Source organism: Phaenicophaeus curvirostris, unplaced genomic scaffold (assembly GCF_032191515.1).
Source record: "Phaenicophaeus curvirostris isolate KB17595 unplaced genomic scaffold, BPBGC_Pcur_1.0 scaffold_93, whole genome shotgun sequence".
Lineage (NCBI taxonomy): Eukaryota > Metazoa > Chordata > Aves > Cuculiformes > Cuculidae > Phaenicophaeus > Phaenicophaeus curvirostris.
The window spans coordinates 487,046-511,736 of record NW_027206715.1 but is presented as its reverse complement, the minus strand read 5'-3'; the positions used below and the strand labels follow the sequence as shown (position 1 = coordinate 511,736).

Here is a 24,691-nt window from a genome sequence, read left to right as displayed (position 1 = left end):
TGGGAAGGGGGAGGTGTCACGGGGGGGGGCGGAAGTGAGGGTCACGTGACCAGCGCTTAGATGGGGCGGGGCGGTCACGTGACGCGGCAGGTGCGGGCGGGGCTCTTCGGGGGGGTCACGTGGTGCAGGGCGTGGTTCTTAGCGCGTCACGTGGTTCTCGCGGAGTTTTTCACGGGGTCACGTGACGGGGAGGGGACCTCTTGGAGGGGTCACGTGACGCGCTCGCGACAGCGGGGGGAGAAGGAAACGGGGTCGGCGTCACGTGCCGCGAGAGACACTGGGCGGGGTCACGTGACGAAGGAGGCGTGGCTGGACGGGGGAGGTCACGTGACGCGTGGGGGAGGGGGCGGTGCCCCGTGGTCACGTGGCTCTCCTGCGGGCGGAGGGCTGCGGTCACGTGGTTCTCGCGTCGGCGGGGCCGGCGGGAGGGCGTGTCACGTGACGCGGCGGCCGGGGGTTGCGGTCACGTGGTTCTCGCGGCGGCGGAAGGGCGTGTCACGTGACGCGAGCGGGCGGGGGCTACGGTCACGTGGTTCTCGCGGCGACGGGCGGGTGTGTCACGTGACGGGGCGGGTTGGCGGGACGGCGTGTCACGTGACGCGGAGGGGCGGGGGTCCACGATCACGTGGTTCTCCCGTAGGCGGCGGGGCGGGGTGGCGGCGTCACGTGACGCGCGGGGCGGGGTTTCCGGTGTGGGAGCCGCGTCGGTGCGAGCGGCGATCGCGGAGCGGGGGGCCCCGGCGGCGCCGCCATGGTGGATTATCACAGCGCCGGGCAGCCCTGCCCCGCCGGGACCGGCCACAACGGCGACTACATGGCCCAGGAGGACGACTGGGACCGGGACCTCCTGCTCGACCCCGCCTGGGAGAAGCAGCAGCGCAAGGTGGGGGGCGCTGAGGGGGCTTGGGGGGGGTCTGAGGGGGAGAGGAGGGGGCTGAGAGCTCAGAGAGGGGGTTTAGGGGGGCTCTGAGGGGGAGAGGAGAGGGATTGGGGTGGTCTGAGGTAGAGAGGAGGGGGCTGAGAGCTCAGAGAGGGGGTTGGGGGGGTCTGAGGGGGAGAGGAGAGGGATTGGGGTGGTCTGAGGTAGAGAGGAGGGGGCTGAGGGGGAGAGGAGGGGGATTGGGGGTCTCTGAGTTAGAGAGGAGGGGGCTGAGAGCTCAGAGAGGGGGTTTGGGGGGGCTCTGAGGGGGAGAGGAGGGGGGTTGGGGGGGTCTGAGTTAGAGAGGAGGGGGCTGAGAGCTCAGAGAGGGGGTTTGGGGGGGCTCTAAGGGGGTGAGGAGGGGGGTTGGGGGGGTCTGAGTTAGAGAGGAGGGGGCTGAGAGCTCAGAGAGGGGGTTTGGGGGAGAGAGGAGGGGGCTGGGAGGTTAGAAAGAAGGTTGGGGGGGTCTGAGGGGCAGAGAAGGGGGGCTGGGAGATCAGAGAGAGAGTTTGGGGGGCTCTGAGGGGGAGAGGAGGGGGCTGGGAGGTCAGAGAGGGGGTTTGGGGGGGTCTGAGTTAGAGAGGAGGGGGCTGAGAGGTCAGAGAGAGGGTTTGGGGGTGTCTGAGGGGGAGAGGAGGGGGCTGAGGGGTCAGAGAGGGAGTTTGGGGGGGCTCAGAGCTCAGAATGTGGGGTAGGGAGGGGCTGAGGGATCAGGGAGGGGGGGTCGAGGGTGTCTGAGTTGGAGGGAAGAGGGTTTGGGGGGGCTGGGGGATCAAGGAGGGGTGTTTGCGGGGGTCCGAGGGGGAGAGGAGGGGGCTGGGGGGGTCAGGGAGGGGGTTTGGGGGGGCTCAGAGGTCGGAATGTGGCGTCTGGGGAGGGTGAGAGGTCAGGGAGGGGGGTTTGGGGGGGTCTGAGTTGGGGAGCAGGGGGTTTGGGGGGGCTGGGGGGTCAGGGAGGGGGTTTAAGGGGGCTGGAATGTCAAATCCTTGCTTGGAGGGTCCCGGAATCGGAAAATCCCCCTTTTCCAGGGGCGTGAGAGCGTCCGGAGCCTCAGGAATGGGGAAATGAGGAGAAGGAGGAAGGGGGGGAAAGGGCACGGGGAGAGGGGGGAGCGGCAGGAAAACTGGGATCCTTTGGGATCCCTTGGGATCCAGCTGTCCCGCTCCAGGACACGGAGATCCGTTCTTCCCAGTCCCTAATGGGAATGTGACGAGGCGGCCGCCCGCTTGTTTGTGTTTAATTAATTACAGGTTAATTAGAAGCAGGGTTCGGAGTCCAGGCTGGGAGGCGCGGAGAAAGCGGGAGCCGGGAGGCTGCTTTGCTGTGGTTTTGACTCCAAACGTGGGGACTGGGGGCCCAAATCCCTGCGAAAAGGCAGGATTTGGAGGCTAAGGAAGCGCGTTCCCAGTTTTCTCCTTCCTTCCCCCCCCCGGAGCGGCCCCATCCCAACAAATATGCCGCCGGAATGCTCGCTTTTCCGCTTCCAGCTCGGTTTTCAGGAGCTTTCGGGTTTGTTGGGTCGTGGCTCCGTGGGTGTCGGAGTTTCCAGAGGGTTTCCCAGCCCCATCCCAACCAATCCGCCGCCGGAACGCCTGGTTTTCCGCTCCCAAGCGGGTTTTAAGGAGCTTTCGGGTCCGTTTGCTGAGGGATCCGGGGGCGTTTGGATCCGGAGTGGAGTTTCTGCAGCTTTTCCCACGTGGAGAAGGAGCCGGGATGCTGGGAGTGGGATTTGGCTGCCGCTGAGCTGTTTAGTCTGGAAGCGCCGTGGCTCGCATCCCGGGCTTCCGTTAGGAATTCCAGCGGCTCCGGGCGGGAGATTTGGGATTTGACCCCCCCCTTTTCCCTCGCTCCCTCATTCCCGGTGCCAGGAGTGGGGGATCTGCCTTCCCCAAAAAGCAGGGAAGAGGCTCCAAGGAAGCCCCTCGATCCTTGGGAAAGGGAACGGGCACCCCCAAGGGCCACGTTTACGTTCAGGAATGTGTCCGTTCCCTGGGGTTTTTCCTCTGGAATCTCAGCGGCGAGGCCGGAACAGCGGGATCCGAGCCACCCGGCGTCAGCAAAGACGCTGGGAATGAAGGGGAAGGCGCTGCCGGCGCGCGACCTTGCACCGTGGGATCCCGGCTTGGAGCCGGGAAAACTGGGAGCCCTTGGAGCCGGGAAGGAGCCCTTGGAGCCGGGAAGGAGCTCTCAGAGTCAGGGAAGGATCCAGGGAAGGAGCCCTTGGAGCCGGGAAGGAGCTCTCAGAGTCAGGGAAGGATCCAGGGAAGGAGCCCTTGGAGCCGGGAAGGAGCTCTCAGAGTCAGGGAAGGATCCAGGGAAGGAGCCCTTGGAACCAGGAAGGAGCTCTCAGAGTCAGGGAAGGAGCCCTTGGAACCAGGAAGGAGCTGGGAAGGAGCCCTCAGAGCCAGGGAAGGAGCTGAGGGAGCTGGGAAGGATCCAGGGAAGGAGCCCTCGGAGCCGGGAAAGAGCCCTCGGAACCACGAAGGAGCTGGGAAGGAGCTCTTGAAGCCAGGAAGGAGCTGGGAAGGAGCTCTCAGACCCAGGAAGGAGCCAGGAAGGAGCCCTCGGAGCCAGGGAAGGAGCTGAGGGAGCTGGGAAGGAGCCAGGGAAGGAGCTGAGGGAGCCGGGAAGGATCCAGGGAAGGAGCCCTCGGAGCCGGAAAGGAGCCCTTGGAGCTGGGAAGGAGCTCTCAGACCCAGGAAGGAGCCAGGAAGAAGCCCTCGGAGCCAGGGAAGGAGCTGAGGGAGCCGGGAAGGAGCCAGGGAAGGAGCTGAGGGAGCTGGGAAGGATCCAGGGAAGGAGCCCTCGGAACCAAGAAGGAGCTGGGAAGGAGCCCTTGAAGCCAGGAAGGAGCTGGGAAGGAGCTCTCAGAGCCAGGAAGGAACTGGGAAGGATCTAGGGAAGGAGCTGGGACTGGGAGTCACTCATCCCATGGATTCGATGCCGGCATCGTCTCATACCGCGGAGTCATTAATTGTGCTGTCGGATTCCGGCGCTGCCTAACGACCCCGTCGCCTTAACGAGGCCGCCCGGAATTCCTGGTTTCTTTCCAAAGGGAAAAACATCCGACCCTGCGGAGCGGGATTCGCCTCCCCTTGGCGTCGCCCCCACCCCGATTCCCTGGGATTTCTGTGGAATTGGAGACGATTTGGTGTAAAAGTTGCATTTTGGGGGGGTCTGTGAGGGGATTTGGGGTCAAAATCACATTTTGGGGGTGTTTGAGGTGGAATTTGAGAAGATTTGAGGTGAAAGTTGTGGGTTTGAGGGGTTTGTGAGAAGATTGAGGGTAAAATATTTCATTCTAAGAGGTTTGTCAAGGGGCTTCGGGGTAAAATACCACATTTTTGGGGAGTCTGTGAGGGAATTTGAGGTGAAAGTCACGTTTCAAGGAGTTTGTGAGGGGATTTGAGGTAAAAATTCACATTTTTGGGGAGCCTGTGAGGGAATTTGAGATAAAAGCCACATTTCAAGGAGTTTGTGAGGGGATTTGAGGTAAAAATTCACATTTTGGGGGAGTCTGTGAGGGAATTCGAGGTGAAAATCACATTGAGGGGGAGTTTGTGAGGGGATTTGAGGTAAAAATTCACATTTTGGGGGAGTCTGTGAGGGAATTTGAGGTGAAAATCACATGTTGAGGGAATTTGTGAGGGGATTTGAGGTAAAAATTCACATTTTTGGGGAATCTGTGAGGGAATTTGAGGTAAAAATCGCATTTTAGGGAGTTTGTGAGGGGATTTGAGGTGAAAATCACATTTTTTGGGAGTTTGTGAGGGGATTTGAGGGGAGATGTTGGGAAGAAACCTTTTGCTGTGTGGATTTGGGACCCTGCGCTCGCTCTCGGAGCGGACGAGGTGATGCTACAACGGAGCGTTCATTCCTGCCTGCTTGGATTGGGAGTATTCCCACTTTTCCAGGCTTTTGGGGATGTTTATCCAAGCCTCCCACGCTGGGAAGCAGCAGCACCCGGTTTTAGGGGAGGAAACCAGTGGACACAGCGAAATTCCCAGTTGTTTTCCATGGTTTTGCGGAGCTGGGCTCATCCCAGAGCTCCCGTTCTGCGCCGGAGGAGCCGGGAGAGATGGAGGAACCGCTGGGAAAGCTCTGGAAAAGCTCGTCTCAACGGACTATCCGGACGTGCCGAAGTCTGAGCCGCGCGGCCGGCACCGCCCGGCTGAAGGAGAGGTGTGCCGGCTCCGGAATCCCTCGGAGGAATGCAGGTGCGGCCCCGGCCCTGACTCACCTCTGCCCTTATCGCCCTGGAAAACGGAGGCTCCGGAGCCACCGGCATCGCCTCGGCTCGGAGCCAGAGGGATTCCGCCTTTACCCCCCATTCCCAGGTCTCCAAAACCAGATTTGGCTCCGGAATTGCGGCGTTCCGGACCCCGGCATGGCTTCTCCGGTTGCTTCTTGCCGGGCTTAGCCGCCTGCTTCCCAACGGATCGAGCCGACAGCCTAATAAGGGCAAGGAATGCTGGGAATCTCCGCGCTCCGGCCTCCCCCAGCCCATCCGGTAGCAGCAAATTAGGGAGAACCCAACTGTGCCAGGACAGAAAGGGCTGGAAAAACCCAGCGAGCGGCAGTCGTCCCGGCATTCCAGATGCGTTTCCACCTTGGGAAGCGAAGCCTGGCCCTAAACGACGCCGTCCTAACGAAGCAGGGGCACCGTTCCGCCTCCGCATCCCTTTTTCCAGGGGGAAAAGGCTCGCTGCTTCTTATTTTGGGGATGTTTTCCCTCCGGAGCTGCCGCTTCCCGAAGGAAAAGTGGCTGCTGAGCCATTAGTGCGTGTAATTAGTGATCCCGCTAATTGCTGAGGTAATAGAGCTGCATCCCTAATGGCTTGATTGAGCTTTGAGGATCCGAGGTGTCTTCCGAGCGGGATAACTCGGAGCGCAGGGATGATACAAGCCGGGAACGTCGGGCTCTTCCGGAGCCTCTGGGCCCTCATTGTCCCTTCTCCTGCTCCCAGGCCGGGTCCTTTGCCTCAAAACCCTGGAACTGAGCCCAAAAGCAGCAGGGTCCTCCCATGGGATCCGACTGGATCCGCTGCGGAGCAGCCCGTGGCTTTTTCTGGACACGTTCCTCCCCGGAAACGCTATTTTAAGTTAAAACACCCTATAATTCCGGTTGTTTTTCGCATAAAGATCCTTGTTTGGGGTGGGTTTTGTTTGGATCGATCCCTGCCGGTGCTGACTTCATGGAAAAATCCAGAGAATCCTGCCCGTGAATGTCCCCTGGGAGGGTGGAAAATATTCCGGTGGGGTTTTCCCATTGGGATAAAATCCACAGCAGCTGGAAAAGAAAGGAAAAAATCAAATTGGGATCATTCCCCATCCCACCCGCAGTGGGAAAAGGGAGGAAAAAAGCCCCTCATCCCGGTGTCTCGCCGGCGTTCCGGAGCCAAAACCATCTCTGGGAATCCCAGGGTGCGGGTGAATCCCAAAATCCTTCCCAACTGGGATTCACCAAGGGGGATTTTGCCCTGGAACGTGCGTCCTAGTCCTGCTTTTCCCAAGGTTCGTGGAGAAAAGGGTCGGGATCCTGCTGGGATCGGGATTTTGGGGCTTGGGAGAGCTGTTCCGAGGGGGTTTTGGCACGGAGCTGCCTTCCCACCGGAGCCGGCTGGGATACAATGCCTGGAAGAGCTTTCTCCGGCGCCTCTGCGGGAAGGAAATTCCAGAGGCGCGTGCGGAATTGCCTTTTTATAGTAACGTTTATTGGGAACGCGCTGCCGCCAGCTCCGCTCGGCTCATCCCGATGGAAAATCCCCCTCATCCCAACCTCCTTGATTTGGCCAACGGGCTCCGAGCATCCCGGCTCCAGGACAGGGAATCCCGGCACCGCGGCTGCCCGGGAGCCATCAGGAATGCTTGGAAATCCGAAGGGATGGATGCTTTTTAGGGGAAAAAAGGAGGATTTGGGAGGGTTCATTGCTTCCCGATGTTGGTTTTAACTCCTCGGCTCTTCCCGTAGCGTTCCGGAAACAAGGAATGAGGGGGACAAGTAGCAGGACTCGGTGCTCCGAGTGCCGGGAAGGAGCATCGGCACCTCCGGAAAACTCGACTCCCTCCGAAAGCGGCAGGAATCCCTTTTCCAGGCGGTTTTATCCCATTTTTTTTTTGTTTCCCGGCTCCAGGTGTGGGTTGTTTTTTATTCCCTGCCGCACTGGGTGGGATCCGTCTCCGGCCTCGCCTTTCCCACGTGCCGGGACTCGCAGCGGGATCGGCGCCGGAGCCGCCGCCCGGCCACGCCTGGCAGAGGCACGCCGCGCCGGGAACGCCGCGTTCCGGAATCTCCGATGGCGTCAGGGCCTGATAAACCAGCCGGGAACGCCCGCGGCCACCAGGGGTTTCCCTTATACGGCCATCGCCTGGAACCCCGGATCCCGATATCCCGCGGAACGCGGCTCCTTCCCAGCCCCCTTATCCCGGGATCGAACCGGAGCCGCCGTGATTCCCGCGTTTTGAGGCGTTCGGCTGGGATTTTGGGGCGAAATAGCAGAGTTTGGGGCGTCCGTGAGGGAGTTTTGGGTCAAAACCACACTTTTTTTGCACTCCGTAAGGGGATTTGGGGTAAAAATCACATTTTTGGGGGAGTCCGTAAGGGGATTTGGGGTGAAAATGGTGGTTTTGGGGAGCGTGAGGTGATAATTGAGAAGATTCGAGGTGAAAGTTGTGGGTTTGAGGCCTTTGTGAGGAGATTTGGGGTAAAATGTTGCACTTGGGGGTTAAAGGCACATTTTGGAGGAGTCTATGAGGAAATTTAGGGTAAAAATCACAATTTTGGGGAGTGTGAGGTGATAATTGAGAAGATTTGAGGTGAAAGTTGTGGTTTTGAGGCGCTCGTGAGGAGATTTGGGGTAGAATATTCCATTTTGGGGAAGGTTGTCAGGGATTTGGGGGTTAAAGGCACGTTTTGGGGGGGTCTGTGAGGGAGTTTAGGGGAAAAATCGCAATTTTGGGGAGTTTGAGGTGAAACTTGAGAAGATTTGAGGTGAAAGTTGTGGTTTTGAGGCCTTTTTGGAGGGGTTTGGGGATAAAATAGCACATTTTGGGGGAGTCTGTGAGGGGAATTGGGGTAAACATCCCATTTTCTTGTAAGTTTGAGGTGAAAGTCGTGGTTTTGAGGCGTTTGTGAGGAGATTTGGGGTAGAATATTCCATTTTGGGGAAGGTTGTCAGGGATTTGGGGGTTAAAGGCACGTTTTGGGGGGGTCTGTGAGGGAATTTAGGGGAAAAATCGCAATTTTGGGGAGTTTGAGGTGAAACTTGAGAAGATTTGAGGTGAGAGTTGTGGTTTTGAGGCCTTTTTGGAGGGGTTTGGGGATAAAATAGCACATTTTGGGGGAGTCTGTGAGAGGAATTGGGGTAAATATCCCATTTTCTTTCTGCTTTCCCCGGGGTTCGGGAATCTCCGCTCGGAGCCTTTTCCTCCTTTTCCTTCCAGACCTTCACGGCTTGGTGCAATTCCCACCTCCGGAAAGCCGGCACGCAGATCGAGAACATCGACGAGGATTTCCGGGACGGCCTCAAGCTGATGCTGCTCCTGGAGGTCATTTCAGGTCCGTCCTTGCTCCGCAGCTTTTCCAAGCTTTTCCAAGCCGTTCCCGTCTTCCCTCCCTCTCTTTATCCCCATCCCGTGTGGAATTTCACCCTGGAGGCGACATTTGGGAACGGATGAGGGGGTCGTTGGGTTTTAACGCCTCAAGGGAAGCTTTTTATCCTATGGATCCCCCTTTTCCATGTTTTCTTGCTCCTGTCCCTAAGGAAAAGGCTCTAATCCCGCTTCTTCTGGCTTTTCCCAGGGGAGCGGTTGCCGAAGCCGGAGCGAGGGAAGATGCGAGTCCATAAAATCAACAACGTGAACAAAGCCTTGGATTTCATTGCCAGCAAAGGCGTCAAACTGGTTTCCATCGGAGCTGAAGGTGAGTCCGGAGCTCCGGAACGCTCCCCGGCGCCGGCTTCTCCGGGATCCCGCAGGGATACTGATGTCCGAGCTGGTTTTGCGCATCCCAGGATCCTCTGGATCCAATTTTCCGGCCCCGTGTGAGCGGGAATTGCTGGGCGGGCTCTGCGTTGGAGCTCAGAGGTCGCGGGCGGCTCCGGCGCCGCTCCAAGGTCGCTGCCGTTCCGGAAAAGCTGTTGTGCAACCTGTTTGTGCCGGAACGCTGGGAACGAGCCAGTGCCCCAAGCCGGGATCGTCGGGAAAGAGCCTGGATGAAGTGAGGCTTCTCCCAAGTGAATCCCGTGCTCCGGCCGGGCCTCAGGAACCATCCCAAGGAATTCCAGGCCTCTGGCTCCCAAAAATCCTCCGGAAAAGCCAACCGTTCGGCTCTGTGCCATTCCGAGGCGTTCCACCTGCCCCTCTCTTTGAGTCTCGCCAAGCGTTCCGACTGCCAGGAAAAGCGCCGCGGCTCGGATCCCAAAATTCCATCCCATTAGACGTGGATCCCTGATTTTCCACAGCGGAGATGCTCCGATTTTCCACAGTCACGGGTTCTCCGGAGCCGACTCCCAGCTGCATTTGCTCCATTCCCACAAATCCAACCCGGCCAGGCAGAAAAACCCTTTGGCTCCGGGCGCAAACGGAGCGGGGTGACACCTTTTCCCCGGGAATGGTGCTCGGTGTTGCCTTCGGATGCTGGAAAATTCCCGTTGCAAACTCCGGAGGACACGGGAGGCAACAGGAAGCGGGATAAACAGCAGATTGAATTTCCTCCGTGCTCCTCCCTGGTAGAGGATTCCGTGCTCCCAGAGCGTCTTCATCCCCAAAAAAAAGCCCTTGGATTGCTGGAAAACAAGGAACGCGGCGTCCGCTCTGGCAAGGCGGCTCCTTCCAGCATTCCCGGGATGGAAACTCCTTGGGAATGTGGTTTGCTTCCCCTTTAACGAGCTTTCCCGTCGGCTCGGGATGTGGCTCAAGATCCCAGCGCTGGGAATGAACCCCCCATAGTTCGGATCTGGAGGATGCCAACTCTGCTTCCCAATTTTTTTGGGTGTGGAAGCCCGAAGGAAGGAATAACGGGATCATCTCTGGTTTCCGATGGGCACGGGGAGCAGCATCCGAGCGCCAGGCTGGGTTCCGGGAGCTGATCTGATGGGGAAGGACGGAATTCCGGGAGCATCCGCTGCCGCCTGGCCGATCCCGTGGGCTCCCGGCTCCATCGGGAATTCCCGCGGGAAGGAGCCGACCGTGTTTTCCCTTTGGATTTCAGAGATCGTGGACGGGAACGCCAAGATGACGCTGGGGATGATCTGGACCATCATCCTGCGCTTCGCCATCCAGGACATCTCGGTGGAAGGTAAGGAAAAGCGGGATGATCCGCGGGGTTGCTGGGCGGGAGCCGCGCTCCAGAGGTTCCGATGGGATCCGGAGCTGCCGTCTCCCTCGGCAGAGACCTCGGCCAAGGAGGGGCTCCTGCTCTGGTGCCAGCGGAAAACCGCCCCCTACAAGAACGTCAACGTCCAGAACTTCCACATCAGGTAATTCCCGGCGGATCCGCCCTCCGGGATTCCCAAGGGAAGCCTCGGGCCTCCAGGGAACGCTCGGGGGGTGAAGCTTCCAGGGAAAAGTGGCAGGAGAAGGGGATTTGAGGGTGGAAAAGCAGAGGGAGCCCCTGAAATACCAGCTCCTGCTCCCGGCTGCCTCTCCCGCAGGGATTTTCCGGGATCGGAGGGAGCAGCACGACTTGTTCTGGGAAACTGGGGAAGCCGGGAGGGCTGGAGGAGAGGGATTTGGGGAATCTCTGCCTCCCGCGGGGTTCTGCTCCCGTGGGGAATTGCGTTCCCTGTGGAATCCTTCTCCTACATGGGTTCCCAATCCCTGTGTGGATTCCCAATCCCTGTGGATCCCGCTTGCCATGGAATCCTTTTCCTATATGGAGTCCGCTCCTTGTGTGGATCCCACTCCCTGTGGATCCTGCTCCCTGTGGAATTCTTCCCCTATATGGATTCCACTCCCTGTGGATTCGCAATCCCGGTGTGGATTCCCAATCCCTGTGGATCCCGCTCGCTGTGGAATCTTTCTCCTATATGGTTTCTGCTCCCTGTGGATCCCACTCGCTGCGGAATCCTTCTCCTATATGGATTCTGCTCCCTGTGGATCCCGCTCGCTGTGGAATCCTTCTCCTATATGGATTCCGCCCCCTGTGTGGATTCCTAATCCCCGTGGATCCGGCTCCCAGTGGAATTCCAGCCCTGGGAATCACCCTCTTCCCGCTTTCCCGCAGCTGGAAGGACGGCCTGGCCTTCAACGCCCTGATCCACCGGCACCGGCCGGAGCTGATCGAGTACGACAAACTCCGGAAGGTAACTCTGCGCCGCCCCCTCCCTCCTCCGCTGCTTTTCCCACCCGGAACGCCGCCCGCCCATCCCGGGATCCTCGTCTCCCCGTAGGACGATCCCGTCACCAACCTCAACAACGCCTTCGAGGTGGCCGAGAAATACCTGGACATTCCCAAGATGTTGGACGCGGAGGGTAAGCGTTCTGAGCGCATCCGCGTCCCGCAGGGCCTCCCAGGGAAGCTCGGCTCCTCCGGGAAGCGCTCCGGAGCCCTTCCAGGATTCTCTTTACCGCCTTCTTTTCCCCGTACAGGTTGCTTCTTCCAGCTTTTCAGAGCCGGGATTCCGGCTTCGAGCGAAGCCGCCGGCTCCCAAGGCCCCGTGGCTGGATCCGGGCTCATTCCGGAGCCTCCGGATCTCTTCCCGCTCGGTCTGATCCTTGTTGTTCACTTCCAGACATTGTCAACACAGCTCGTCCCGACGAAAAAGCCATCATGACCTACGTCTCCAGCTTCTACCATGCCTTTTCCGGGGCTCAGAAGGTACCGGAAGCCGCTGGGATCCGTCACGCTCCCGCCCGGAGCATCCGCCACTCACGCTCCTTTTTTTGCAGCCGCTTCTTCTCTCGGATTGGGAACCGGACCCCGGCCGGGCGACACGGGGTTAAAAAAAAGCCGCTTGGCCTTCCCAAATCTCGGAATCTGAGGCCGGATCCAGCCGGGAGCTTCCGGGAAGCTCGGATCCCGAGCGAAACCCCGGCGCTTCCCAAAAGAGAGGGGGAAAAAAATCGGGAAGCGCGGCCGCGGAATAATGGCTCGTAACCCCGCTCGTCAGCTCCGGTTTGGCTTCCGGGCTCCTCCCGCTGCCGCGTGCCGGAATCGGGGAATGGCTTTGCCGCTTCCCGACGCTCTTCCCGCTTTTCCCTCTGTCTCCCCGCGCAGACATCGTAGGGACGCTGCGGCCGGACGAGAAGGCCATCATGACCTACGTCTCCTGCTTCTACCACGCCTTTTCCGGGGCTCAGAAGGTGAGCGCTCCGCGCCTTCGGAATTCCGAAGGCCTCGGGGCGCCGCCGCGCCGCCGCTGGAAGCGAGAAAAAGCTGGGAATGGCTTGGGCTCCTCTGCCGCCACGAGATTCCAGGCCCGGCTGCCGCGCTGGAGGAATCGTTCCCGGGTTTTTAGCTCCCGCGGGAGCCCGAATTCCTGGATTTGGGATTCAGCCGGGCCCGTGGAGCTGAATTCCACGGCTTTATCCCAGAGCAAACGCTTCCTGAGGGGGTTTCCTTCGTCCAGCGCTGGGAGACGGGCCTGGAATCCATCGGGATGGCGCTTCCGCCTCTCTGCTCGGCGCTTTTCCTGCTTTTCCTTCCCAAATTCCCGGCTTCGGACCCAAAACGCAGGCGGGAATTTCTCCCTTTGTGCTGGTGGAGGGCCGGGATCCGAGCCTCCGGAATCACGCACCCACAGGGATGAATCCCTCCTGCTTTTTCCTTGGATTTCAGACCCCGGATACTGAGCTTTCCTTGTTCTTCCTTTTCCCTTTCCTTCTGGGAACCGTTTTCCCCTCTTTCCAGCCCCATCTCCGCTTCTTCCATTGGCGTTTCCTCCTCTCAGAGTCTTTCCCAGCTCTTCCCAGGGTGCTCGATCCCTGTTTTTCCTGCCTTCTCCTCACATTCCCTCCTGGAAAAGCAGAGAAGCGGAGGCTGGTGCTTAGGGAGAGGGAATAATCCCAAAACAAACAGAACAGCCGGAGTGGGATTGGCTTTATCCCCCTCCGTGCGGAGCAGGGAAGGGAAAACACCGGAGCTGCCCTCGGAATCCGAGGGATGGATCCGGATGGGATGGATCCATGAGGGCTGGGGCGCTCAGCAGCTTTTCCAGGGCTCCGAATCCCTTCTCCTTGTGCTTTTCCACCCCTGAATCCCTTCTCCTCCCGCTTTTCCACCCCCAAATTCCTTCTCCTCCTGCTTTTCCCCCCCCGAATCCCTTCTCCTCCCGCTTTTCCATGCCCGAATCCTTCTTTTCCAGGCGGAGACGGCGGCGAATCGGATCTGCAAGGTCCTGGCCGTCAACCAGGAGAACGAGCTCCTCATGGAAGACTACGAGAAACTCGCTTCCGACGTAAGGATCCGCTCCCGCTTCCGTCCTCCCCGTCGCCTCCTTCCCCTCCGCCTCCAACCCCCCAATTCCCGCAGCTCCTGGAGTGGATCAAGCGGACGATCCCGTGGCTGGAAGACCGGAGCCCCCAGAAGACGATCCAGGAGATGCAGCAGAAGCTGGAGGATTTCCGGGATTACCGGCGCGTCCATAAGCCTCCCAAAGTCCAGGAGAAATGCCAGCTGGAAATCAACTTCAACACGCTCCAAACCAAACTCCGGCTCAGCAACCGCCCGGCCTTCATGCCTTCCGAAGGGAAAATGGTCTCGGTGAGCACGGAGCCCCGGGGAATCCCGCCGGCGGGGTGGGAATCGGGCCGAGGAGTCCTCGCCGGGGTCCTGGAATGGACGGGATTCCTCCAAGAGGGATTCTGGGAACAGGGATTCCAGAACCGTGCTGGGGGGGACACGATTCCCAGAGCAGCGATTCCCAGAGTGGCTCCAGGGCTCACAGGATTCCTGGAACAAAGATTCCCGGAACAAAGATTCCCAGAGTGGCTCCAGGGCTCACAGGGTTCCCAGAACAGGGATTCCCAGAGTGGCTCCAGAGCTCACAGGATTCCTGGAACAGGGGTTCCCAGAACAAGGATTCCCAGAGTGGCTCCAGGGCTCACAGGATTCCCAGAACAGGGATTCCCGGAACAAGGATTCCCAGAGTGGCTCCAGGGCTCGCAGGATTCCCAGAAAAGGGATTCCCAGAGTGGCTCCAGAGCTCACAGGATTCCCGGAACAGGGGTTCTCAGAGTGGCTCCAGGGCTCACGGGATTCCCAGAAAAGGGATTCCCGGAACAAGGATTCCCAGAGTGGCTCCAGGCCTCACAGGATTCCCAGAAAAGGGATTCCCAGAGTGGCTCCAGGGCTCACGGGATTCCCAGAAAAGGGATTCCCGGAACAAGGATTCCCAGAGTGGCTCCAGGCCTCACAGGATTCCCAGAAAAGGGATTCCCAGAGTGGCTCCAGGGCTCAGGGGATTCCCAGAAAAGGGATTCCCGGAACAAGGATTCCCAGAGTGGCTCCAGGGGGTGCAGGGCTTCCCGGAGCGCTGATTCCTGGGGCAGGGATTCCCAGCACGGCTCCAGGGGCTCCCGGCATTCCCAGCTCTCCCGTTTTCCCGGCTCCAGGACATCAACACGGGCTGGCAGCACCTGGAGCAGGCGGAGAAGGGATACGAGGAGTGGCTGCTGACGGAAATCCGGCGCCTGGAGCGCCTGGATCACCTGGCCGAGAAATTCCGGCAGAAAGCCTCCATCCACGAGGCCTGGACAGAAGGTACCGGAGCGGGACACAGGGAAATCTGGGAATACAGGGCGGGATGGAGCCATGCTGGGGTGGGATTCATGTTCTTCCAGGCCTCTGAGATGGGTAGAAGCTTGGGAAAGAGGAAAATCTGGGAATATGGAGCCGCACGGGGGTGGGATTCCTGTTCTTCCAGGCCTCTGGGATGGGTAGAAGCTTGGAAAGGAGGCAAATCCAGGGCTGAGCCACCTCTCCCGGGGGATCCGGAGCGGGCCGAGGCTCCTCGGGGCAGGTGACGATCCCGCTGGCTTTTCCAGGGAAGGAGGCGATGCTGACGCAGAAGGACTACGGCTCCGCCACCCTTTCCGACGTCAAGGCTTTGCTCCGGAAGCACGAGGCCTTCGAGAGCGACCTGGCCGCCCACCAGGACCGCGTGGAGCAGATTGCGGCCATCGCCCAGGAGCTCAAGTACGGAGCCGATCCCGCTTTTCCCACCTCTTTTTCCCGCTTCCCAACCTCTCTCCGTAACAAAAACCCTCACAGCTCCGGGTCCTCGGAGCCAGATCCGGGCTGCGGCGTCGCACAGAGCTCCCATTGTTCCCGGCGGTCGTTCCCTTCCCCCTCGGTTGGCGAGAGAGTCGCCATTGTCCGCATTCCCGGCTCCGTGGCCCCTCCCGGCCGGATAAACTTCCACACAATTAGTACACGGAGAGCCGGGGCCCTCAATGGAGCCATTATTCCCGGAGGCCGGAACGCCGACGGCCGCCAAGCCCGGGGCCACGAGGCTCCAGGGCCTGGAAAACAGCCGGGGCCGCTCCGAAGGGTGCTCGGAGTCGGAATGGGGCTGAGCCGGCTCTGGGATGGAGCTGGTGCCGCTCCAGAGGGTTCTCGGAGTCGGGATGGATCTGATCCTGCTCTGAAGGGTGGGATTCAGTTCCAAAGGGTTCTTGGAGTCGGGATGGGGCTGATCCTGCTCCAGAGGCTGTGGGATTCTGTTCCAAAGGGTTCTTGGAGCAGAGATGGATCTGATCCTGCTCCGGGATGGATCTGATCGTGCTCCGAAGGGTGGGATTCAGTTCCAAAAGCTTCTTGGAGTCGGGATGCGGCTGATCCTGCTCTGAAGGCTCTGGGATGGGGCTGATCCTGCTTTGAAGGGTGGGATTCAGTTCCAAAGGGTTCTCGGAGTGGAGGTGGGGCTGATCCTGCTCTGGGATGGATCTGATCCTGCTCCGAAGGGTGGGATTCAGTTCCAAAGGGTTCTTGGAGTCGGGATGGGGCTGATCCTGCTCCAGAGGCTGTGGGATTCTGTTCCAAAGGGTTCTTGGAGCAGAGATGGATCTGATCCTGCTCCGGGATGGATCTGATCCTGCTCCGAAGGGTGGGATTCAGTTCCAAAAGCTTCTTGGAGTCAGGATGGGGCTGATCCTGCTCCGAAGGCTCTGGGGTGGATCTGGTGCCGCTCTGAAGTGGGGGATTCAGTCCCAAAGGGCTCTGGGAGTTGGGAAGCAGCCGGGCCCCTCCCGGAGCGCCTCCCTCCTGCTGATCCCGCTGTTCCCTCTCCCTTCCCAGCGAGCTGGACTATTACGACTCTCCCAGCGTCAACGCTCGGTGCCAGAAAATCTGCGACCAGTGGGACGTCCTGGGGTCCCTGACCCACAGCCGGCGGGAGGCGCTGGAGGTGAGGCCTCCGCGCGGGATCCGAGGGGATCGGGGGCGCTCCCGGCGGGAATCCCGCTCTCCCTAACCCCCCCCCGGCCTCCTCCAGAAAACGGAGAAGCAGCTGGAGACGATCGACGAGCTCCACTTGGAATACGCCAAGCGGGCGGCTCCGTTCAACAACTGGATGGAAAGCGCCATGGAGGATCTGCAGGACATGTTCATCGTCCACACCATCGAGGAGATCCAGGTGGGAGCCGAGGGGCACGGAAACCGGGATTGAAGCTCAGCCCCGGGGTAAAATCGCGCTCGCAGCCGCTCCCAGAGCCGCAGCTAACCCGGATCCCGGCTCTGATCTGGATCCCAGCTCTAATCCGGATCAGGGCTCAATCCCAACTCTGATCTGGATCTGGGCTTGATCCCAGCTCTGATCTGGATCCCAGCTCTGATCTGCATCCCAGCCCTAATCCAGATCAGGGCTCTGTGCCAGCTCCGACCCGGTTCCTGGCTCTAATCTGGATCCTGGCTTTAACCCAGATCCCAGCTCTAATCCTGGCCCCTAATCCGGATCCCAGCTCCCAGTTCCACTTCCAATGTGGCTCCCGGTTCCCATCGAGATCTCAGCTCTAACCTGGATCCCAGTTTCAACCCTGATTCCGGCTCTAATCCGGATCGGGGCTCTGTGCCAGCTCTAATCTGGATCCAGACTCTATCCCAGCTCCACTGTGGTTCCTGGCTTTAACCCAGATCCCGGCTCCAATCCAAATCCAGGCTCTAATGTGACTCTAATCCAAACCCCAGCTCTGGATCCAGGCCCCCAGTCTGGATCCCGGCTCCCAATCCCAGCTCTAATGCGGCTCCCGGTTCCCATCCAGACCTCGGCTCTGACCCAGATCCTCGTTCTCAGCCTGATCCCATCTCTAATCCGGATCGGATCCCTATCCCAGCTCTAATCGAAACCCCAGCTCTGGATCCAGGCTCCCAGTCTGGATCCCGGCTCCCAATCCCAGCTCTAATGCGGCTCCCGGCTCCCATCCAGACCTCGGCTCTGACCCGGATCCCGGTTCTCACCCCGCTCCGGGCTCTGATCCGGCTCTGATCCGCCCCCGCAGGGCCTCATCGCGGCTCACGACCAGTTCAAATCCACCCTTCCCGACGCCGACAAGGAGCGTGAGGCCATCCTGGGGATCCAGCGGGAGGCGCAGCGAATCGCCGACGTCCACGGCATCCAGGTGGCCGGGAACAACCCCTACACCTCCGTCACCCCCCACATCATCAACTCCAAGTGGGAACGGGTAAGCGCCGCCTCCGCACCCCTCGCTCCCGGCTTCCCCCCTCCCTGCTCCGGAGGGTTTTCCGAGGCCGTTCCCGCTCTCCCGGCAGGTGCAGCAGCTGGTGCCGAAGCGGGACCGGGCGCTGCTGGACGAGCAGAGCCGGCAACAATCCAACGAGCACCTCCGGAGGCAGTTTGCCGGCCAGGCCAACATCGTGGGGCCCTGGATCCAGACCAAGATGGAGGTGAGCACGCCGGTTAGGCCGGAACGCCGCCTGGGGAGCAACCTTTGGAGCCCCCACGGCACTTGGATTCAGTTCCTCTAGTTGGATTCGATCCTCCTAGTTGGATTCGATCCTCCTAGTTGGATTCAGTTCTTCTAGTGGGATTCGATCCTCCTAGTTGGATTCAGTTCTTCTAGTGGGATTCGATCCTCCTAGTTGGATCCAGTTCTTCTAGTGGGATTTGATCCTTCTAGTTGGATCCAGTTCTTCTAGTGGGATTCGATCCTCCTAGTTGGATTCAGTTCTTCTAGTGGGATTCGATCCTCCTAGTTGGATTCGTTCCTCCTAGTTGGATTCAGTTCTTCTAGTTGGATTCGATCCTTCTAGTTGCATTCAGTTCTTCTAGTTGGATTCGATCCTTCTAGTTGGATTCAGTTCTTCTAGTTGGATTTGATCCTCCTAGTTGGATTCGATCCTCCTAGTTGGATTCGATCCTCCTAGTTGGATTCAGTTCTTCTAGTTGGATTCGGTCCTCCTAGTCGGATTCAGTTCTTCTAGTTGGATTCGGTCCTCCTAGTTGGATTCAGTTCTTCTAGTTGGATTCAGTTCTTCTAGTTGGATTTGATCCTCCTAGTTGGATTCGATCCTCCTAGTTGGATTCGATCCTCCTAGTTGGATTCAGTTCTTCTAGTTGGATTCGGTCCTCCTAGTCGGATTCAGTTCTTCTAGTTGGATTCGGTCCTCCTAGTTGGATTCAGTTCTTCTAGTTGGATTCAGTTCTTCTAGTTGGATTTGATCCTCCTAGTTGGATTTGATCCTCCTAGTTGGATTTGATCCTCCTAGTTGGATTTGATCCTCCTAGTTGGATTCGATCCTCCTAGTTGGATTCGATCCTCCTAGTTGGATTAAGTTCTTCTAGTTGGATTCGGTCCTCCTAGTCGGATTCAGTTCTTCTAGTTGGATTCGGCTCTTCTAGTGGGATTCAATCCTTCTAGTCGGACTCGGTCCTTCTGGTTGGATTCAATCCTTCTGGTTGGAGTTGATCTGGTTGGACTCAATGTTTGCGGTTGGATTCAATCATCCTAAAGCTTTTTTCCAACCCAAACGGTCCCTGCTCCAAAGAACACGGGAAGCCGTGAATCCCTGGATAAAACCAGCAGGTCGTGCTTCCAGGCCTCTTGGCCTGATCCGGCGCCGCTTTCCGGCCTTGCAGGAGATCGGACGCATCTCGATCGAGATGAACGGGACGCTGGAGGACCAGCTGAGCCACCTCAAGGAGTACGAGCGCAGCATCGTGGAGTATAAACCCAACCTGGACCTCCTGGAGCAGCAGCACCAGCTCATCCAGGAGGCCCTCATCTTCGACAACAAGCACACCAACTTCACCATGGAGGTGGGTGCTCCGGGAGCGGGATCCGACTCCAAATTGGCTCCCGATCCCATCTCAACACCCTCGCCTCTCCGGGGCCACCCTGGGGAGCTCTGGGAGAGCCGGGGGTCGGGATCTGACTCTGAATTGAATCCGAGTCCCATCTGAACCCTCTCACCTCTCCGGGGCCACCTTGGGGGGGCTCTGGGGGAGCCGGGGATCGGGATCTGATTCCGAATTGACTCCCAATCCCATCTGAACACCCTCACCTCTCTGGGGAAGCTCTGGGGGAGCTGGGGATCGGGATCTGATTCCGAATTGACTCGGGATCCCCCCGGCGTCGCCTCCCGTTGCGGCTGCAGCACATCCGGGTGGGCTGGGAGCAGCTCCTCACCACCATCGCCCGCACCATCAACGAGGTGGAGAACCAGATCCTGACGCGCGACGCCAAGGGGATCAGCCAGGAGCAGATGCAGGAATTCCGCGCTTCCTTCAACCACTTCGACAAGGTACCGGAGTCGCTCTGGCTCTTCCGGAGCCACGAGGCCCTTGGGATCATTTTATGTGGGGTTGGGAGGGGGATCGATCCTTTTTCCGGGCGTCGCATTGAGCTGGGTGTCGTAGAAATATTTTTCCGTGAAATATTGTTTTCTAAAGTCCATTCTAAACCTCCCCTGGTGGAGCTGGAGGCCGTTCCCCCTCGTCCTGTCCCTTGGGAGAAGAGCCCAGCTCCCTCCTCTCCACAACCTCCTCGCAGGGAGTTGGAGAGAGCAACGAGCTCTCCCCTCGGCCTCCTCTTCTCCAGCTCCCTCAGCCGCTCCTCTTCTTCTCCAGCCCCTTCCCCAGCTCCGGGCTCTTCTCCGGAGGCTCCAGGCCCTCCAGGTTCTCCTCGGGGCCCAGAGCTGCCCCCAGGATTCGAGGTCGGGTCTCCCCAGAGGCCGAGGGAGAAGAACCTCCCTGGGGGCTGCTCCAAGCCAAGATGCCCTTGGCCTCCTTGGCCCCCTGGGCCCCTGCTGGCTCGTGTCCCACCGACCCCCCCAGGTCCTTCTCCTCCAGGGCCCTTTCCAGCCGCTCTCCCCCCTCGCCTGGAGCTGCCCGGGGTTGTTGTGCCCCAGATTCCTGCTCCGATCTCAACCCATGGATCCAACCAGCTCCGATCCCTCTGGAGAACCTCAACCCCTCCAGCAGATCCTCCCAGACTCGCTCGATAAAGACACCGAGCAGGGCTGGAGCCACCGGGGATCCCGCTTGGCGCCGGCCTCCGGCTGGGGTCACCTCCGTTTCCCACCCTTCCTCCCGCTCCCTAATCCGTGTCCCTCTTCCCGCGTCCCAGGACCACGGCGGAGCGCTGGGCCCCGAGGAGTTCAAGGCCTGTCTCATCAGCCTGGGCTACGACGTGGAGAACGACCGGCAGGTACCGGCCTCGCTCCTCCCTCTCGTCCCGCTGGATTTCTCCGACCGCCGATTCCTCTAACGGAACCTCCGCCTTCTCTCTTCCCTTCCTCCGGGATCTTTGCCCTCCTTCCCGCTCCGCCTCTCTCTTCCTCTTCCTCCTCTTCCTCCTCACGGAGCAGAAGCGCCCGGGAGGCGTGGACACGGATGACTTCCGAGCTCTCCTTGTCTCCGCGGGATGCAGCCTGGTACGCTCTCTGCTACTCCCGCTGCTTTTTTTTTCCTCCCTTTTCCGATCTTTCTCTCGGCACAGCGCAATCGCGGGGCCGGGGAGAGGGCTGGGAGGCTGGGAGCGACCCCAGAGGCTGGAGACGCCCGAGGATTCCGAGAGATTTCCCCGTCAGCGGGATTTTAGGGAAGCCGGGAAAGCTCCGGCCGGCCGGCGCTTGCTCACGGCGTCGCGGTTCCCTCGCAGGGCGACGCGGAATTCAACCGGATCATGAGCCTGGTGGATCCCAACAACAGCGGGATCGTCACCTTCCAGGCCTTCATCGACTTCATGTCCCGGGAAACCACCGACACGGATACGGCCGACCAGGTCATCGCCTCCTTCAAAGTCCTGGCCGGAGACAAGGTGAGAACGGGAACACGGGGAGCTGGGGCCGCTTGGGAAGGGGCTGGAGCCGCTTGGGAAGGGCCTGGAGCAACCAGGATCCGTTTGGGAAGGGCCTGGAGCAGCTTGGGAAGGGGCTGGAGAGATTGAGAGTGGATTGGGAAGCACGTGGATCCAGCAGGAGCGGAATGAGAAGGGCTGGAGTGATTGGGATCCCTTTGGGAAGGGCCTGGAGTGATCAGGAGTGGATTGGGAGGCACACGGATCCATCAGGAGTGGATCGGGAAGGGCTGGAGCAAGCGGGAGCAGATTGGGAAGCACTTGGATCCATCAGGAGCAGATCCAGAAGGGCTGGAGGGATCGGGATCCCTTTGGGCAGGGCCTGGAGGTATTGGGAGTGGATTGGGAAGCCCTTGGATCCATCAGGAGCAGCTTGGGAAGGGCCTGGAGTGACCAGGAGGGGATGGGGAAGGGCTGGAGTGATCAGAATCCATTCGGGAAGGACCTGGAGTGGTCTGGAAAGGGTCTGGAGCAGTTGGGATCCATTGGGAGCAGATTGGGAAGGGCTGGAGCGATCAGGAGTGGATTGGGAAGCACTTGGATCCATCGGGAGCAGATCAGGAAGGGCTGGGGCAATCGGGCTCCATTTGGGAAGGACTGGAGCCGTTGGGATCCATTCGGGAAGGACCTGGAGTGGTCTGGAAAGGGTCTGGAGCAGCTGGGATCCACTGGGAGCGGATAGGGAAGGACCTGGAGCGATCAGGAGTGGATTGGGAAGCCCTTGGATCCATCGGGAGCGGAGTGGGAAGGGCTGGAGCGATCAGGAGTGGATTGGGAAGCCCTTGGATCCATTGGGAGCGGAGTGGGAAGGGCTGGAGCGATCAGGAGTGGATTGGGAAGCCCTTGGATCCATTGGGAGCAGATCGGGAAGGGCTGGAGCGGTCAGGAGTGGATTGGGAAGCCCTTGGATCCATCGGGAGCGGAGTGGGAAGGGCTGGGGCGCTCGGGCTCCCTTGGGGAAGCTGCGGGCGGCCCCCGATCCCGCGGCGTTCCTGCAGAACTACATCACGGCCGAGGAGCTGCGGCGGGAGCTGCCCCCGGAGCAGGCAGAATACTGCATCGCCCGCATGGCTCCCTACGCGGGCCCCGACGCCGCCCCCGGCGCCCTCGACTACAAATCCTTCTCCACGGCGCTTTACGGAGAGAGCGACCTCTGAGCCCCCTCCCCGCCTCCCGCTTCCCGCCACGCTCCGCACCCGCCCGCCCCGGCCCTCCGGGAAACGTGCCTCCTTCCCGCCGGGAAACAACCGGCTCCGGCCAGGAAAAGGTGGCGGTCGCGCCGGGAAGGGCCTCGTTCCCCGCGGGAAGCGCCACGGCTGCCAGGAAAGGTCGCGGTCCCCGTGGGAAGCGGCTCGTTCCCCGCGGGAAGCACCACGTTCCTGTCGGGAAATGCTTCGTTCCCAATGGGAAAGGGCTGTGGCTGCCTGGAAACACAATATTCCTGTCAGGAAACACCATATTCCTGAGGGAAAAGGCCATGGCCACCGGGAAACACCATGTTCCTGTCGGGAAATGCTTCCTTCCTGTCAGGAAACACCATATTCCTGAGGGAAAAGGCCATGGCCACCAGGAAACACCACCTTCCTGTCAGGAAATGCCTCATTCCTGTCAGGAAATGCTTCATTCCTGTCAGAAAACCCCACGTTCCTGACGGGAGAGGGCTGTGGCTGCCTGGAAACACAATATTCCCATCAGGAAATGCCACGTTCCTGTCAGGAAACACCACATTCCCAATGGAAAAGGCTGTGGCTGCCTGGAAACACCATATTCCTGTCAGGAAGTGCCACGTTCCTGTCAGGAAACCCCACATTCCCACTGGGAAGTGCCTCATTCCCATCAGGAAACACCACATTCCCACTAGGAAAGGCCGTGGCCACCCGGAAACACCCCCTTCCCACCAGGAAACACTAATTCCTGTCAGGAAATACCACATTCCATTCAGGAAACGCCTCATTCCCGCCGGGAAGTGCCTCATTCCTGTCAGGAAACACCACATTCCTCTCGGGAAGCGTCACAGTCCTGACGGGAAAGGCCCGTGGCTGCCTGGAAACACCCCCCCTTCCCGCTGGGAAACCCCATTTTCCTGTCAGGAAGCAGCACATTTCCCCCCGGAAACACTACATTCCCACCAGGAAGCGCCAAATTCCCTGCAGGAAGCGCCGCGGCCGCCCCCGCTCCGGGTTTTTCCGCCTCCGACCTATGCAACTGCCGCCTTTGGGAACAGGTTTTTCCCGTTTTTTCCGGAGATACGAGTATTTTTGAACAGAATCCCTATTTTTTTCACACCCCCTCCAACCCGGCGCATCCCGCGGGAGCCCCTCAGCGCTCCGGAAAAATCCTCCTGCTTCCCAAAGGGGTTTTTCCAGAGATCCAGGAGGGGAAATTTCCCCCTTTTCCTGTCTCCGTGGACCAAAAGGAGGGAAAAGGGAAGGGAAACGGCGTCTCCTTCCTGCTTCCCGGAACGCCGAGGGCTCCCGACGCTCCCGGCCCCCGCGCGGCTCTGTCCTCCTGGAATTAAACGGATAACGAGGAGCTGGTGTCGTCCTTCCAAACTGGGAATGGCCCCTCCAAACTGGGAATGTTCCCAAATCCAGGAATTTCTCCCCCAAACTGGGATTTGGGGCAAGAGCAGCTTTATTGGGGTCAGCGCCAGAGCATTATGGGGGGGGTTAATGGGTCTGAGAGGAGGCCCCAGTGCCTCCAGTCCCCCTCCCAGTATCTCCCAGTGTTCCCAGTCCCCCTCTCAGCATCTCCCAGTGCCTCCAGTCCCCCTCCCACTGCTCCCAGTTCCCCCCAGTGCCTCCCAGTGCTCCCAGTCCCCCCCAGGGCCTCCAGTCTCCCTCCCTGTATCTCCCAGTGCCCCCAGTCCCCCTCCCAGTGCTCCTAGTGCCCCTCAGTGCCCCCAGTCCCCCTCCCAGTGCTCCCAGTCCCCCTCCCTCTATCTCCCAGTGCTCCCAGTCCCCCTCTCAGCATCTCCCAGTGCTCCCAGTCCCCCCCCCAGTTCCCCCCAGTGGCCCTGAGGCGCCTTTCCCGGGGCCGGGGGGGGGTGTAAGCGCGGGCCGAGTCACTTCCGCCGCTGGCCGGAAGTCACGTGCCGGGGGGGCGGGGCCGATGGCGCCGGGGCTCGGAGGTGAGTGGGGGGGGCGGGGGCTGCCCTTGAGCCCCCCGGGACCCCCGAACCCCCTGATCCCCCCCCAGGGACCCCCCTGATCCCCCCCCCAGGCCCCTCCGGGACCCCCGAACCCCCCCCCAGGGACCCCCCCGGGACCCCCCCGGGACCCCCGAACCCCCCCAGATCCCTCCTGACCCCCCAGTTCCACCCGGGACTGTGTTACCCTGTGACCCCAGTGCCCCACAGGGACTCCCCAGTAGCTCCCAGTGCCTCCCAGTGCCCCATAGGGACCCCCCCCAATAGCTCCCAGTGACCCCTAGGCCCCCCCAGTAGCTTCCAGTGCCCCATAGGGACTCCCCAGTAGCTCCCAGTGCCTCCCAGTGCTCCATAGGGACCCCCAGTAG

At 60.1% G+C, this 24,691-nt stretch overlaps 1 protein-coding gene across 4 annotated transcripts; it reads left to right on the top strand.

Moving 5' to 3' along the window:
- The first annotated feature begins 699 nt into the window (after nt 1-699).
- Nucleotides 700-23,707, top strand: ACTN4 (actinin alpha 4). 4 transcript variants are annotated; one of them, XM_069882239.1, is made up of 22 exons: nt 700-883; nt 8,363-8,477; nt 8,721-8,840; nt 10,131-10,217; nt 10,311-10,398; nt 11,145-11,223; nt 11,311-11,392; nt 12,138-12,223; nt 13,225-13,317; nt 13,392-13,622; nt 14,474-14,621; nt 14,906-15,056; nt 16,158-16,266; nt 16,354-16,494; nt 17,357-17,539; nt 17,628-17,762; nt 18,955-19,134; nt 19,473-19,619; nt 20,444-20,524; nt 20,685-20,750; nt 20,978-21,136; nt 22,174-23,707. In XM_069882239.1, exons 1-22 carry the CDS (start codon nt 752-754, stop codon nt 22,330-22,332), a joined length of 2,772 nt encoding a protein of 923 aa, XP_069738340.1. In that variant the 5' UTR covers nt 700-751; the 3' UTR covers nt 22,333-23,707. The 4 variants fall into 4 exon arrangements, with proteins under 4 accessions (XP_069738340.1, XP_069738339.1, XP_069738343.1 ...); XM_069882238.1 differs by lacking the exon at nt 12,138-12,223 and adding an exon at nt 11,653-11,738; XM_069882242.1 differs by lacking the exon at nt 20,685-20,750 and having other exon boundaries at nt 701-883.
- Nucleotides 23,708-24,691: the final 984 nt, after the last annotated feature.

Bases quoted from the DNA above. Each gene is read 5' to 3' on its own strand.
- ACTN4 (XM_069882239.1), top strand. From the start codon at position 752: ATGGTGGATTATCACAGCGCCGGGCAGCCCTGCCCCGCCGGGACCGGC. The intron at 12,224-13,224 runs GTGAGCGCTCCG...CTTCTTTTCCAG, and splicing joins CCTTTTCCGGGGCTCAGAAG to GCGGAGACGGCGGCGAATCG. The intron at 13,623-14,473 runs GTGAGCACGGAG...TCCCGGCTCCAG, and splicing joins CCGAAGGGAAAATGGTCTCG to GACATCAACACGGGCTGGCA.